A 17422-nucleotide genomic window follows, 5' to 3' on the forward strand; every position below is an offset into this window, starting at 1 on the left:
AACTGTGGTTCTCTAAAGCAGTTTAGGCTACTGGAAGGTTTCAATGGCATTGCTGGGCATTGCTGTGAAAACCTGTATTTTTAAGAGTAAAAGTGAATTTACTGAATCCTTTGACATTTCAGCCAACATTGTTAAAATGTTCAAACCAGTTCACATTGTATGGCAGATTGTTTTGCCTCAAGATGTTCTAAAACTGGTTTTGCTTCAAGATCCAGATTTCACTTATTTTGTGTTTAGACTTGCCATTGTGTTAATAATTTGTCGTTTTGTTTTTGGATTTATTTTGTTTTTATAATTGTGACCTCTAGGGCCACCGTAAGATTTGGACCAGTAGCTTTTTCCACAAAATCTGTGCATGTAGAAAAACTGTAACCATTCTAACATTAGAAAACACTGGACTAAATATTGCATTAGTATTAGTCAGATTATTACCAACATTAATTTGCACCAAAAAATAAAGAAAACACTTTGACTTCAACAACAACTGATATGCTCATTTATTTATGTCCTATCCTAACTACTGCACGCATGATTATATTCTTCGTTTTTTGTCATTTTTCCCTGAGGAAAAGCAGATCATCATCTCAGGGAAGGTAAACGCGCTCCACATCCACTAGATGGAGACACACACCAGCTTACACAGCATAAAGCAGACAACACACTTTCTGGTTATTATGGTTTAATTACAGAGTTTTAATTGTGTCTGTCAGGATAGAAAAAAATCAATACAAAAAGATAGATTGATTTCAAAGTGCAATTATTGTTCATACAAATAAGTACTATGTTGATCATCCGGTGAAATTACAAATAACATTGAAAAAAATAATATTTCCGAACTCTGTAGCCGATAAGTGTGGTCCAGGGAATGTGCATCTCAGGAATATCCAGAATAATCTCCTCATCTGCGGCTGATCTGCTTTCTGAAGGCCTTCAGGGATTTGGCCATCATGGGCGCCACTCCTGTCAACATACAGGACAACTCAAAAATTATGCAAGATTCAAAAACTGGTGTAGTAAGGGTATTACGGCATATTGGAAAATAATTACAGATAAATGGCCTAGAAACTTTTCAACAAATTATCGGAAAAATATGACTTGAGGAAAGATGATTTCTTCATGTATCTTCAATTAAGACATCGTGTTAATGCAGATATCAGGTCCAAAAACACATTTATAACCGTTGCGTCGCACAGAACCGGCCCTGAGAGAGCCGTACGCCACTTCCAACGCATGAGTTGTGATTTATAAAAACAAACTTGACGGGGAAATGTGCGCACCTGTGCAAACTCTGACCCGTGCGTACGAGCGTTTTGGAGACGGAGCAGTTTGGCGACACCGATGGTGAGCTGCAGTTAAATGTCTTGTTGGTCACTTTTAGACAGAAAATCTAAATAAAATTATACATATACAGAAAGATAATAAAAAAAATAATTTCACTCACCAAGCCTATCACTTGAAGCAAATATCCACATCTTAAATGTCCGCGCGAGTGAGCGCGTTGGGCCGTTTAGTGAAACTGACGCATATCTAACGGCAGATGAAGTAAAACTGAAAATCTTCATTAGGAGTCCTAATCATAAATACAGTGCATGTTCACAATAACAGTTTAAATAAAATAATGATTTAAACTATGTTTTATTTCTGATATAAACATTTAGATTAAATATGCCATTCTCATTAACGGAGTTAAACACTTAAACTACATGACATTTACTATATATATATATATATATTCAATAAATAGCCTATAAATATTTGTTGTGGATGCAATGCTTTTGAACACTTTTCCTCTGGCATGCTGTGTTTTAATTTTAACTACAGAAATTGCTTATCATGATAATAGCAGATTGTGCAAATATAATGCACAACAAGGTCTATCTATGTTTCCATTACAAACATAAATCAATTAAAAAGACTATTTGGTCAGTGGAAAAGATTGAGAAAAACTTTCTCTGAAATGTATTTTTACACTATTTGATTTATTTATTCAAAAACAAGGCAAGGATACTAAATTATTTTTATTAATGTAATGTTACGGCACATCCGTATTTCATATTTTCCTAATGTCTTGTACCGTTAAACATGTTATCACGTGGATGAATAATCATATGCAAATGATATGCAGATGAGGATATAGTAAAACGAGGCGTTGTAAGCTCATATATGGTTATTTCGGGGAGGAGACGCATGTTCACAATCTTCCGCTGAGTGGGATTTATAAAGTGAATCCTGCGCAGGTTCTGGCGTACGCACGCTTTTATAAGTCTGGATATTTTTTTGCGTACGCCATTTTTGGCTTTCGGGCGCACATACACTTTTAGTAAGGATCCTACGCACAGTTTTATAAATGAGGCCCCAGATCCTTAGTTATGCTTTTTATAAATATATGTAGGGGGAAACTCACTAAAAAACATGTCCGGAATATATTCTCTTTTACAATCAGGAAAAAAAGCTTTCCACTATGTATATTAAACAAAGATGGGAAAATGAAAGTGGAATGAATATTGAGGACGATTGGCTAAATATATGTGAAACTATTGCTACTACTTCCAGCTCTGATTTATGGAGAGAATTGACTTGGAAACATACATTAAGGTCCTTCATTACTCCAAAGATCAGAGAACAACAGACTCAAAACTAATTGCTGGAGGAACTGTGGACAGAAATCAGCAGGGCATTTGTGGCCGCGGGTCCTTAAAAAGTCTTAAAAGGTCTTATATTACATTTCCTGAAAATAAGGCCTTAAAAAGTATTATTTTGTCTTATTTTCAGATTTGATGGGTCTTAAATATTTTTTCTCATGTCACCGCGAAAATGCAGTCAATCTGTTCAGCCAAATATATTTCTTCCCGGTATTCTATGCGCTGCATTGTTTATGGTTAGTTCAGAACGTAACCATAGTAACAGAGCGTACTGCTCAGCTTTTGATTACGTTAGCGAGTGTAGCCTCTACAGCAACGGTTGATACAGTAGGTAGCTAATATTGCTAGCAACATGGGGAAATGCAAGTTCAATAAAAATTGGCTTGAAAAGAACGAGTATTCTTGGTTAAGGTCAGTACCTGGAAATGCTTACGAAGCATACTGCGTTGTGTGTCGGAAGCAGGCCCGTCGCGACAAGGCAGGCAAACCAAGCAATTGCTTGGGGCCCCGAGCTGGCCTGGGGCCCCAAGACAACGACTGGTTAAGAATAAAATGCAACGACAAACTGCGTGAGCACCCCTTTGATAGTCAATGCAGTAAAGTGCAATGACACTGTTATCGGGATACCCCTCAAGAGGGCCCCTCTCGCTGACAGCAGCCAGCCAACCACGCGATCTCTGCGGCCGGCAAAATACAAAACCTCCTCGGTAGTCATAATGAAGCGGTATTATGCTTCAGGAAGCCAGAAAAGAAAAAGAAAAACAAGATAGTGGTAAGTGATAAATTACACTGGATAAAATAGCTCTACTTGTCTTGTACAAATGGTGTAATTTTGCAGCAGGTAGGCTAGCAAAAATATGTGTATGTTTAGCTACCTGCCTGACGGCAAATGCTGCTGGTAACGAACACAGTTAGTGCAACTTTTCTTTTGCTGTAATGTTTTTTTAACGGGATAAGGAAGACGCAGATCTGTTCCAGAATCACTGTTTATCGTATTTAATGACATGACATTGCTATAGCTTGTAATAGGTTTTGATGAAAGTGGCATAGCATGCTATAGCCTACTATTCCACCGTGATAATCTATTTATGGGGGTTAGGAAAACCACACAATACATTCTGTGCATCAAACATTAGCTTGGGATGATTTTAAGCATTGGTAGTTGTGAAAGCAGCTGCATCCCTTCCCTTCTAATATCAAAATGGAAATGCTAACATATCTTTTCGGTAACACTTTATAATAACCATCATTAATAGATGGTAAATGGTTAGTTATTTAATCTTTAGTTAATTGTCATTTAACAGTTAGCAAACAGTCTTTTTACCCATCTATAAACAGTATTTAACCAGAAAGAGGCAGAGGAACATGATTTTTTCATAGCTTATCTTAATGTGCTAGTGTCGTGTGATATACGGTAGTAAACTAGTTTACGCAAATATGACATTATTTTTATAAGTTACCAATGGACCTAGAACAGTTACTTTATTCTGTGTGGCAATTTTTACACTGTTACATTTTGAAGTACAGTATCAGGACAACCCACGTGTTTTACTGGTACTGTTTATTAACTATTTAACAAGGTATTATAGTCATCTGTCGCAACTTTATAATAACCTTCCAGATAATGTTTATAGACAGTTTACAAACCAACTAGTAACCCTTAACAAAGTGTTAGGAATATCTGGTCCGTCTATCTATGTAATGTTTATAGATGTTTAAAAAAATGGTTCCTTAAAGGTTTACAAACATTTTTTAATCATTACCCAATACCCAATATATTATATGATAGACATAATGTGTGTTACAATAAACTGTTAATTTACAGCACTATTAATAATTATTAAACATTATATAATAATGGGATGGGGGGGGGGGGGGGGGGGGGGGCCTCCATGTCCATTTTGCTTGGGGCCCCCAAATTCCTTCAAACGGCCCTGGTCGGAAGCAATGTTGTTTTCGTCAACGATGACGATAACGCAATTATTTCGTTGACGCACCTGTTTTTATGACGATAACGTTACGATGACTAGCTAAAAATGGCTCTAAGGTGACTAAAACATGACGAGACGTTTTCGAGTTTTCGTTGACGAGACGAGATGGAACGAAAATTATTATAAGTCTGACATGCACAATGCATGTAATTTCTGCCTATTTTGCGTGAAATCGGTCTGTTTTGAGCTAAAAAAAAAAGAATCAGCAATGCCTCATTCTAATCGTTGTTGAACGATGTACGATCAATAATGAAAAAAATCCCATAATGTACGATAATTTCAGAATTGCCCGCAAATCTGAATCTCTCGAAATCTAGATAGAGCGAGCAAGAGCGCGCATGTGTAGCGCGCGCACAGCAGAGAAAGGGAGCGAGAGACCTTGCGTGTGTGTGCTAGTGTGCGTGTGTGCCTCGCGAAGCGCATGTAATGACCCAACCAATCGAATTATTCAGAAAGTCTAGTTTATTATGCAAAGGTTTTAAGGTTAGCTGTTGTTTTATGAATTGCAACTTGCTGAAACCTATCAAACCTAAGCCCATTTCCAATACTTTTTAACCTAAATAAATTTATTAAAGACTAGCTTACTTTTTTTCTTTCTTTTTTTTTTAAACTAAAATTGACTAAAACCTTTTTGTGTTTTCGTCGACTAAAACTTGACTAAAACTATCAAGTTTATAAGTGACTAAAATGTGACTAAAACTAAAAAGCATTTTCGTCAAAAAGACTAAGACTAAAACTAAAAGGGCTGCCAAAAACAACACTGGTCGGAAGAATTTTCAACTTGGGACAATGGGGATCAGAGCGGTGGAATCGCATGTGCAAAGCAAAAAACACCAAACTCACGTTAAGGCAAAAAAAGTCTTACATTTAACTTGTTTATTACTGTATACACCCTGATACACGCACACACACATTTATTCACATTTACTTGATTGTAGCATTTGTTCATGGGACCTAAATGTTCTGAAAATATTGTAATAATAAATATAATTTTGGACCGCAATGACATTTTTGTGTTATCTTTTTGCATTACACACATTTCTAAATGTTCTTAAACATCAGTTACCATACTGTTCATTTTGAACAAACATCAGTGTGTTTACTTGGAAAGATTTACACTTTTGATATGTATTTCCATCATAAGTTTGGTCTTAAATTTTATTTAGATGTGGTATTAAAAAGTCTTAAAAAGTCTTAAATTTAACTTGTTTATTACTGTATACACCCTAAGATCGCCCCCTACTGGACAGATATTATTAGATATATAAAAAAGATATTGGGATTACAACTAGATGAGACCTTTTCTGTGTTTGACCTTGGAAACATACCAAATGGGACAAGAAAGGAAGACAGATATCTGCTACAAATCTTACAAGCATCAAGCAAGAAGGCCATTACACACAAACGGCTGAACATAGACCCTCAGACCTCATCGCAGTGGACAGATATTACCAACGAAATATACAACATGGAGAAAATGACTTTCTTAAGGCATGCTTCGGAAAAAGGGGAAAGTTATTGGAAGAAATGGAAAACTTTCTTTGATAAATAGAGGCCATTTATATTATAAAATATATATAATTATTTCACTTGTGTCTAGGGAACATGATTCATTGTATGGTGGCTTCACATTATAGTAAGTCATTTCTTCTTTGGTCGGTCGGTCTGTATGTTTGTTTGTTACATGGAGTTATTTTTGGTTCAAATGTTAAAAAAGGAAAAATGTAAAACTTTAAAAAAAACAAAAAACAAAAACAGGAAAACTCAAATCACTGAGAAAAACCCCTCAAACATTTTTATTTCAGGATTCTTTGATGAATAGAAAGTTCAAAAGAACAGCATTTATCTAAAATATAAACCTTTTGACATTAAACACTACCGTTCAAAAGTTTGGGGTCAGTAAAAATCTTTTTGTATTTTTTTGGGGGAAAGAATTAAAAGAAATCAATACTTTTATTCATCAAGGGTGAATTAAATTGATCAAAAGTTACAGTAAAGACCGGTTTAACTTTCTATTCCAAGAATCCTGAAAAAAAAAAAAAAGTACACGACTGTTTTTAACATTGATAATAATAATGAATGTATTTTGAGCATCAGATCCTCATATTATACTGATTTCTGAAGGATCATGTGACACTGAAGACTGCTGAAAATGCAGTTTTGATCACAGGAGTAACTTACATTCAGATATATAATACTGGAAAGCAGGTGTGTGTGAGAAGTGAGATGCGTGGTGACTCACGCTTGATCTTGCGGGGGTCCTGGGCCTGGCTGGAGCTGGAGCTGGAGTTAGTGGAGGCTTTCACAGCCTCACTGAAGCCGGATCTTCCCCGGATCTCCACCGGCTTCACACTACTGTGGGATGAAGCGACACTGGATGAGGTTACCCGAGAAAACCCTTCGTTCATGTGACGGAGATCTCCGGAGGTTTCCAGACCGACCCGGACCCGTGTTTATCAAGCTTAATGTTTCAACATTTCCAATGTGTATATCAGAATGTATTCTCTTGAAAAATGTTTATTGTCAAATGTGTTGAATGTAAACTCCTCTTAGGAATTACAATGTGAGTTTATCTGAGAATATTCTTATAATCTATTCAGTGAGCGGTCCATGTTAATGTTGTCACCCAGAATCCCGTTTGTGGCGCAGCAAAGTGTCGTGAATCATCTCACTTAAAGGGGACATCTCATGAAAATCTGACTTTTTCAGTGTGTAAGTGTGTAATCGGGTCTCCGGTGCTTCGAACAACCCAGAAAACGTGAAAAGTAAAAAGTGAAAATTCTGGATGAGTGAGATCGGCCTGTTTCTAAAGCTTCTGAAGCTCCGCCCTTTTCTGAACAGAGGCGGAGCTAAAGCTAATTTGCATTTAAAGGGACACACACTTGCATTTTTTCCTCACACCCAAATTTGACAATCTATAATAAATGATCTGGAGGGAATTTTGAACTGAAATTTCACAGACACATTCTGGGGACACTATAGATTTATATTACATCTTGTCAAAAGGGGCATAATGTCACCTTTAAATTGTGACAGATGCTTGATAACTAACTTTTAAGAGCAGCTTTGAGCCAAGAATGTTTTTACTCTTAAAGGAACACTCCACTTTGTTTGGAAATAGGCTCATTTTCCTGGATTATTACGCAGGAATGAGAGGATAGTTCCTAGTCATATTGGCCTAGAAAATCTCAACTTTTCATTTTCTGTCGGTCTTAGTTAGGGCTGCAACGATTCGTCGACATTGTCGAAAAAAAGACATGTTTTTTCCGACCGAGTGAGGCATCTTTCTTCATTACAATCTCTGCCGAGAGTCGCACATGCGCATTAGCTTCACTGCTGAGCGATAACATACAGAAATGGCGGCTTCCAACGCAGCAGCTGCGCGTACCAAAACATCTTTAGTTTGGGAGCATTTTAGCCTTGGATACGGCGAATAAAAAGATTACCTGCATGGTTTGCAAAGCAGTCCTTGTGTATCACGGCAGCACCTCGTGATGCACGAACATTTAAAGAGAAAGCGCTGCCACCCGTCCCGGTTTTCCAGGAATTGTTCTCTTTTTTGAGCGACAGTCCCGGACAATTTATATTCTTTCCCGGGACACGAATTGTCCCGTTTTTTTGTGAAAATGTACTTCTAAAGTAGAATTTCCTGGTTTCAAATTAAACCGTTTCCGTCTACTCTTACTGTTACTGTGTTTTCTTCATGGTTGTGTACATCCAATCCTGTGTCCGTAAACGGGTAAAAACGGGTAAAACAGTGGATTGGCCAATGCCAGGCGTTTACTTTTATTTGATTGGAAGCTCAACTTATCGCCTAGCAACTGCCTGCGCTGTCGGTCGTGCGCGCGCATCAACACACATCCAAGATGATACAGTGTGAGTTTAGTTGCTTGCTAGCTTTTTAAAAACGTTCTATTTACATCTATTGTGTGAAATGAGGGGAGAGACAAGGAGAATAACACAACAAAAACGGATAAGCCACCAGTGTCAAAGAAAAAACAATTTACAACTCAGACTGGGCGAAAAGAGAACTTTTCTGAATGGGAAAATATTTTTCCCATTCCCCTGTTTACTTGATTTTAATTTATTTTTTCTTATAAAACAAATGTGCCTGTCCTTTATAAAAATGATAGAGTTTCTTTATTTATGCATTTATGTCTATATTGACCGAGCACTGTGCCTAATTGGTTTTAGACAGGGCATTTTTATTTACTTTTAGTATGAATCGGCCAATCAGCAGCAAAGTTCAATAAAATATGCATTTTTCATTGAAGTACCCCCTTCTTTTTTTGTGTTTACTATCATTTTCCACAGAATTAAAGCAATCTCATGCTAAATTTTTGAAAAATGTAATAATTGTTCGATTAGTCAACTAATCGTTTCAATAGTCGGTGACTAGTCGACTATTTAAATAGTCGTTAGTTGCAGCCCTATTCTTAGTACACGATGTAACTAGAGAAGAGTCAAGGTTTAAATAGGAAAAATATCTAAACTATTTGGTCATTTTTTTGAGAGAGATGCTAACGGTCTAATCAGACTCAATGATCTATGCTAAGCTATGCTAACAGTGCTACCGCCAGACCCGAAGATCGGCTGGATGGATTCGGAAACGGTAAAACTCGACTGATTAACTGTAGGGGAGTCGGGAAATGAGCCTATTTCCAGAAAAAGTGGATTCTTCGCAGTGCTCTTGCGAGTGATTCTCTGAACGGACCTGGTTCTGTCTGTCGGGTGAGCTTGTGTCACGGAGCCGGCCGTGCCGTGGATCTCCTGCTGGATGCGCACGTTTCGAGGAGGCTTAGCAGCCGAGTGAATAAACGCCATCTTCACCTGCCGTCCTGAGAGAGAGAAGCACAGAACACAGCGAGTGTGAGATGAACGGCAGAGTTTCACACATGACCCAAGTGTGTGTGACCGCAGCGGTACAGCTGCTATAATGCTGGACTCACATGGGCCGTCACTAAATGTTTCCAACATGGAATAAAAAATAAAAAGCATAACTGGGACTTTTGATCTTGAAATAACGGACTTTATGCTCGACTCGCAATTACGGGTTCACAATTCTGAGGAAAAGTGAGATGAAAAGTTGTAATTACCCAAGATTACCCAAGCCAAAACAGCCCTTTTCTGTTAACGTAGATGCAAAAGAAAGATTGAAGGCATTATTGTAATTATTCATTATTAATCTATTAATACCTGCACGATTCCGGATAAATTGAGAATCATGATTTTGTTTTTTTAATCAAGATCACGATTCTCTCACGATTCTGAATAGACAGCGAAGCAAAATAACATGTAATTTACTAGAAGTTCTGACAACATATTTATTGCTGTAGTCCATTAAAAAATATATTTAAGTCTTTTGAATTCATTTTTAAACAAGATTGGTTTGAGTGAATGATTCAATGACTCACTCATAAAGACATGTGCAGTGTCTACTTATACTACACCCTAAAGTATGTTCTCTTTTTGTGAAGAAAAAATAGATACTTTTGAGTGTGTATCAGAAGAGTAGACAAGCTGAGACAAACCATCACGTCATACAACTGCGTCTTTATCGGTTGCTCTGTCACAGTAAACTGACCTGTCAATCATCCCGTCACAGTAAACTGACCTGTCAATCATCCTGTCACAGTAAACTGACCTGTCAATCATCCTGTCAGAGTAAACTGACCTGTCAATCATCCTGTCACAGTAAACTGGCCTGTCAATCATCCTGTCAGAGTAAACTGACCTGTCAATCATCCTGTCACAGTAAACTGGCCTGTCAATCATCCTGTCACAGTAAACTGACCTGTCAATCATCCTGTCACAGTAAAATGACCTGTCAATCATCCTGTCACAGTAAACTGACCTGTCAATCATCCTGTCACAGTAAACTGGCCTGTCAATCATCCTGTCACAGTAAACTGGCCTGTCAATCATCCTGTCACAGTAAAATGACCTGTCAATCATCCTGTCACAGTAAAATGACCTGTCAATCATCCTGTCAGAGTAAACTGACCTGTCAATCATCCTGTCACAGTAAACTGGCCTGTCAATCATCCTGTCACAGTAAACTGACCTGTCAATCATCCTGTCACAGTAAAATGACCTGTCAATCATCCTGTCACAGTAAACTGACCTGTCAATCATCCTGTCACAGTAAACTGGCCTGTCAATCATCCTGTCACAGTAAACTGGCCTGTCAATCATCCTGTCACAGTAAACTGGCCTGTCAATCATCCTGTCACAGTAAACTGACCTGTCAATCATCCTGTCACAGTAAAATGACCTGTCAATCATCCTGTCACAGTAAAATGACCTGTCAATCATCCTGTCACAGTAAACTGACCTGTCAATCAGTAAACTGGCCTGTCAATCATCCTGTCAGAGTAAACTGACCTGTCAATCATCCTGTCACCGTAAACTGACCTATCAATCAGTATACTGGCCTGTCAATCATCCTGTCACAGTAAATTGACCTGTCAATCATCTCGTCAAAGATAAAATCCTCCACTTTTAATGTCCTACTGTATCGGAGAGAAAAGCAGAAGCCTGTTGATCTGCAGTCGCGGTCCTTCATGGAGACTCTCCTCATATTCATGCATGATGATACATTTAAAAGTGAATGACTAAACTACTCTTTACAAAAGTCCACGTTGTTATTGCAGATTAAATATACCACGGATAAACATTAAAGGTGAACAATGCAGGGTTTGTTTAACTGAACACCTTCGGAGTCATTGGAATGGTTATATTACTTTTCCGGGTTGAATGCTGGCCCCCCCTATTTGAGCAAAGTGAAGCGGTTTCATATCTATTCATGACGACGACTCTCTCTGGATCAGAACACAGATCTGGATGTTCACAGTGATCGGACTTATCAAAGGTTTAATAGACAGAGCCGAATCTCTGTCGTTTAGGAATAAGATCGCGTGTGTGTGTGTGTGTGTGTGTGTGTGTGTGTGTGTGTGTGTGTGTGTGTGTGTGTGTGTGTGTGTGTGTGTGTGTGTGTGTGTGTGTGTGTGTGTGTGTGTGTGTGTGTGTGTGTGTGTCGAGATCACGATCTGTTAGCGATTAATCGAGCAGCTCCAGTCTCCATCCACTCTGGGTTTTGCCATTAACCCCAAAGTCACAGTTGCTCTTGAAGTCTATTCATAGTCTGAGCGGACAGATGGTCAGAGACGACCCGCATTTATGAGCCATCACACACACTTCTAGAGAAGGCTTACACACCATCTCCCAGCAGTCAGTGCATGTCTGTCGGTTCATACTGAATTAGACGTCAGCTGACCGTCAGCAGGACGAAGCTACGCTGAAGTATGAACTCAAATCCGCTAGCATGACAGTATTGTAGACCGGCTAGCATGACAGTATTGTAGACCGGTAGCTTCATGTATAGACCCATTTAGTGTTTGCAAACAGCGATGACGTTTTTGTGGGTGGAAAATGACAGTTCTGCAGTAGAAATCTGTGGAAGCCACGGAATAAAAGTTAATTTCGAGTTTATATCTCACAATTCTGACTTTTTCTTGCAAATCCGAGTTATCTCAAAAGAATTGAGATTTAAATCGTTATTCTGTATTTTTTCCTCAGTATTGCAAGTTTATATCCCACAATTCTGACTTTTGTTACCTTCAAAATCATGATATAAACTCACAATTGCGAGTTATAAAGCCCGAACTGGGAGATATAAACACGCAAATGTGAGAAAAAGTCAAGAATTGTGAGATAAAAATGTTATAGGCCATGTTTAAAAGTTATGTTATAGGTTTCAATATTTCATGCTGTAACTGCTATGAACTGCATATGTGAATATTACGTAGACTTACGGTGCACATCAACTTCATGCTTTAATAGTGGACTAACCACTGCAGGTTTCATCAGTCCAGTCTGTGGTCAGTGTTGCCAGATTGGGCGGTTTTGAATTTGATTGTGCGGGTAAAAAAGGGTTTGGGCGGGTGGACAACATTTGGGCTGGTTTGGGGTCAGTTCGGCGGTTTTCAAACATCTACATTTTAAAGTCTAATTAGTTAAAAAACTAAACTTAAGTGTGCATGTAGTGCATAAAATCAGTCATCATGACATTACAACACACACATGCAGCGCAGAGTCAGCTGGCGTTGGTGTTGACGTCACCGACGAGCCAATCAACGAGCGATCAGCAGGAAGACGCGATTTAGCGCGATAACTTGTAGCTGTATATTCAAGTGATCGCTAATGCCAAAGTGACATGCAGTAAGTTGCATCTACAGTAAAGAGTGAGATGTTGAGCAACTCTATAAACGTACACACGTTGATGACTCGATGGTGAATATAAAGATGAGCACAGTTGAATCTTGAATTGAAATGTAATATGGGACGACTCCTTTCCATGGTCATGTGCACACTAGCCTATCCAGTTCTACACCGTCCAGACTGCATGACCACTTGTCCCTGACAGCGACTGAACAAGGTTTGAATCAACGATGACCAGTTTTGACTGCTAAATTCTGCGTTTTGTTCTGCAATGTGTTCTTCCGAGGGTTAAAGTCATCGGTTAATTTCTTGATTGCCGTTTTGACAGTGTCCACCTGGACATTTAAAGTCATATTTGCTAATTCTCCTTAATTTTTGCCCTGTTTTGATCCGTTTTCCTGGGAAATTTATTTATTTATTATTTTATCATCGTTATTTTGTTTTAAGGATATACAAATTGTGCTCATCAACCTTGAATGACATGGCCTTAAAAATAAATCAGATTATTTTGAGCGTTTTTTTCTTGGAGTGGGTGGGTTTTGGTGAGCTTTCGGGCTGGAAAACACCGTCCCAATCTGGCAACACTGTCTGTGATTTGCACCAAGCGTCTGCGTTTCGCTTCAAAGCGTGTCTTCTTCAACGACGGAGTTATATAACACTGAAGACCGATTCCGACGTACAACAAAACATGTTTCTCTTATTCTGTGGATTTTGCCCGTCTTCCTCCACTAGCTACCGCTAGTTTTCTGCCTCTACTACCCATCTGACAGTTATGGAATGCCAAACCTGACATAATAAATAAATAGTATAAATATTAATTTCTTTGTATATTAATCTAAGGCTGTCAAAAGATTAATCACATCCAAAATAAAAGTTTGTGTTTACATAATATATGTGTGTGTACTGTGTATAATTATGTATAAATAAATACACACACATTCATGTATACATTTAAGAAATATTTGCATTTATATACATTTATATAATTTATATGACATTTATATAATTTATAATTTAATGGGTATCCCTTATTTGCCACACTAAAGGTGGCAACCCTAGCTGTGATATATAAACCTACCAACATCCGTTGCCATGATTTTTGGAATGACGCGAAAGAAAAAAAAAAAATTACGTTTTAGTCGCATAACATCGGTTAATGGAAACGCAATCATTTCGTTTTTTGCGCAAATCTGTAATGTAAACGCGCCTAGTGACGCCTTGTGGTGTGACGGTATCGATGCGCAAGCTTCAGCGAGTGGCGCAGTGTGATTGGTCAGAGCGAGTGGCGCAGTGTGATTGGTCAGAGCGAGTGGCGCAGTGTGATTGGTCAGAGCGAGTGGTGCAGAGCGAGTGGCGTAGCGTGATTGGTCAGAGCGAGTGGCGCAGTGTGATTGGTCAGAGCGAGTGGCGCAGTGTGATTGGTCAGAGCGAGTGGCGCAGTGTGATTGGTCAGAGCGAGTGGCGCAGTGTGATTGGTCAGAGCGAGTGGCGCAGTGTGATTGGTCAGAGCGAGTGGCGCAGTGTGATTGGTCAGAGCGAGTGGCGCAGTGTGATTGGTCAGAGCGAGTGGCGCAGTGTGATTGGTCAGAGCGAGTGGCGCAGTGTGATTGGTCAGAGCGAGTGGCGCAGTGTGATTGGTCAGAGCGATGCGGACGCCGCTACCTTTGGGCTTCCCGGAGTGAGCGGAGACGATGCTCTTGGTGAGCAGCTGCAGTTTCCGCTCGCGCTCCTCGGACATGCGCAGGTACATCTCCCTCCAGGACTCGTACTCCTCCAGCTGGGCGTTCCTGAAGTCCTTCACACAGTGTCTCTCCCACAGGTGGTCCGTCTCCCCAACATACACCTGGGGCACAGCGGTTCAGGACACACCACACAAGTCAGGACACAAATAAATACATTCTAGTAACATTTCAAATATGTCAGATGAACGTCCAAATCAAATGTTTCAGAAGAAGCTTCCACACACCCTGCATTAATAATGTTTTTGTGCTCATGTTTTGAGACCAGATCAATTATTTATGTTGCTTTGAACTTGACTTTGAAAGAACGTTACCAGAATGTTAGCCAAAGTTTACAGTGAGCTGGTTTATTAGTATGGTAGGATATATAAATAAAATTGGGTTAAAACTCAATTAAACCTTTGGAAACTCCATAACGACACTTAATTGGCTGTATATTTCTCACGATCTTTTAACTAAAGGATTACACGTATGCTTATAATTTGTTTTATAGGCAAATAATTGTGCCTACACAATTTCTCTTTACACAACAGGTAAAAATCATATGAATTGGACAAAAAAAAGAAAAGAGAAGGGTAAAGGGAAAACTTTAATTTGGTGTTCACTAGATAAATAGCTCTATTTGGAAATATTTTTTGAGTGAATCTGCATAGAAAATAATACACAAATTAAATAAACAGTGTGTTATGTTTTTCAGGTAAGTCTCCAGGTAAAGAAATTGACTAATCAAATGCATAGTTTTTTACTGTATGAATTTAATATAATTAGTCTTTATTACATCTACAAAAGTGATTATTTTTGCATTTTGTTGTTTAAAATTAGTGACAGACGGCAGCAGGAATATTAGGCTGCTGTCACTTTAAGACTGAATGCACAGATCCAATATAATGATACACATCCGATTTCTTTCTCAATTAAAATTAAAATGTACATATGCGGATTCAACAACCAGATGCATTTACACTTGTCCAGTTTAATCTGAACTCAGAGCTCCTCCTGAAGTGATCTGAGCGATAAATCTGGTAAGAGTTTCGGAGGGCATTAACATTGGTCTTTCACGATCAGACAATACGCATGAGGTGACCAGGTGTAAACCAGCCCATGAAACATGCAAAATGAAACTGATTTCCAGAAATGCGCTTTGAATGTGATTTGAAACCACATATGAATATAGCTCGATGTAGGATTTGTAATTTTGCGGTTCACACTTGCTAAATATGATTGGATTGTATCAGATATATGCACAAAAACTGGATTTGCACTGGCAGTCTGAACACAAAAAAGTGGAAATTGTATATACAGTGGTCAACATATGAAGAGGATCAAAACCTTTCATCAAAGTTACACATGAATTTTGAACAACACCCGTTCTGGAGCCTCATTTATAACCGTTGCGTCGCACAGAACCGGCCCTGAGAGAGCCGTACGCCACTTAAATCATAAGTTGTGATTTATAAAAACAAACTGGACGGGGAAATGTGCGCACCTGTGCAAACTCTGACCCGTGTGTACGAGCGGTTTGGAGACGGAGCAGTTTGGCGACGCCGATGGTGAGCTGGAGTTAAATGTCTTTTTGGTCACTTTTAGACAGAAAATCTAATGAAAATTAGACATATACAGAAAGATAATACAAATATAATTTCACTCACAAGCCTATCACTTGAAGCAAATATCCACATCTTAAATGTCCGCGCCAGCGAGAGCGTTAGACCGTTTAGTGAAACTGACGCATATCTAACGGCAGATGAAGTAAAACTGTAAATCTTCATTATGAATCCTAATCATAAATACAGTGCATGTTCACAATTACAGTTTAAATAAAATAATGATTTAAACTATGTTTTACTTCTGATATAAACATTTAGATTAATCTCATTAATTGAGTTAAACACTTAAATTACATTAAATTTACTGAAAAGTAAAAAAAAAAAATTATATTCAATAAATAGCCTATAAATATTTGTTGTGGATGCGATGCTTTTGAACACGTTTGCTCTGCCATGCTGTGTTTTAATGTTTTAACTACAGAGATTGCTTATGATAATAGCACATTGTGCAAATATAATGCATAATATCTGTTTCCATTAAAAACATAAATCAATTAAAAAGACTATTTGGCCAGTGGAAAAGATTGAGAAAACTTTCTCTGAAATATATTTTACACTATTTGATTTATTTATTCAAAAACAAGGCAAGGATAGGCTATGATTTTTATTAATGTGACAGCACATCCGTCTTGTCTTGTTAAACATGTTATCACGTGGATGAATAATCATATGCAAATGATATGCAGATGAGTATATGCATAGTAAAACGAGGCGTTGTAAGCTCATATATGGTTATTTCGGGGAGGAGACGCATGTTCACAATCTTCCGCTGACTGGGATTATAAAGTGAATTCTGCGCAGGTTCTGGCGCACGCACGCTTTTAGAAGTCTGGATATTTTTTTGCGCTCGTACACTTTTAGTAAGGATCCTACGCACAGTTTTATAAATGAGGCCCCTGGTCTTAAAGGAACACTCCGACTTTTTAGGACTTTAGCCTATTCACCGTATCCCCCAGAGTTAGATAAGTCCATACATACCTTTTTCATCTCCGTGCGTGCTATAAGTCTGTTTGACGCACCCACCGCTAGCCTAGCTTAGCACAAAGACTGGATGTAAATGGTTGCAGCTAGCATACTAATCCAAATAAGTGACAAAATAACGCAAACATTTTCCTATTTACATGTTGTGATTTGTATAGTCACAGAGTGTACAAAAAACAAAGTCACATGAGACACAGACATATTTTAATCGTATAAATACTGGGAACTATATTCTCTGAAGG

The 17422-nt window shown here is 38.4% G+C and overlaps 1 protein-coding gene across 6 annotated transcripts in view; it reads right to left on the reverse strand.

Annotated features, from left to right (window-relative positions):
• Positions 1-470: 470 nt before the first annotated feature.
• Positions 471-17422, reverse strand: part of eloal (elongin A, like) — a 28064-nt gene continuing 11112 nt past the window's right edge. For all 6 annotated transcript variants that reach the window (XM_079634701.1, XM_079634704.1, XM_079634703.1 and 3 more), the window contains exons 8-11: positions 14516-14696; positions 9348-9471; positions 6876-6988; positions 471-960 (exon numbers count right to left, since the gene is read on the reverse strand). In XM_079634701.1, the coding sequence (XP_079490827.1) occupies positions 899-960; positions 6876-6988; positions 9348-9471; positions 14516-14696 (480 nt within the window). In that variant the 3' untranslated portion in view covers positions 471-898. The remainder of the gene's footprint in view (positions 961-6875; positions 6989-9347; positions 9472-14515; positions 14697-17422) is intronic.

This window comes from Phoxinus phoxinus (assembly GCF_949152265.1).
Source record: "Phoxinus phoxinus genome assembly, chromosome: 14".
Classification (NCBI taxonomy): domain Eukaryota; kingdom Metazoa; phylum Chordata; class Actinopteri; order Cypriniformes; family Leuciscidae; genus Phoxinus; species Phoxinus phoxinus.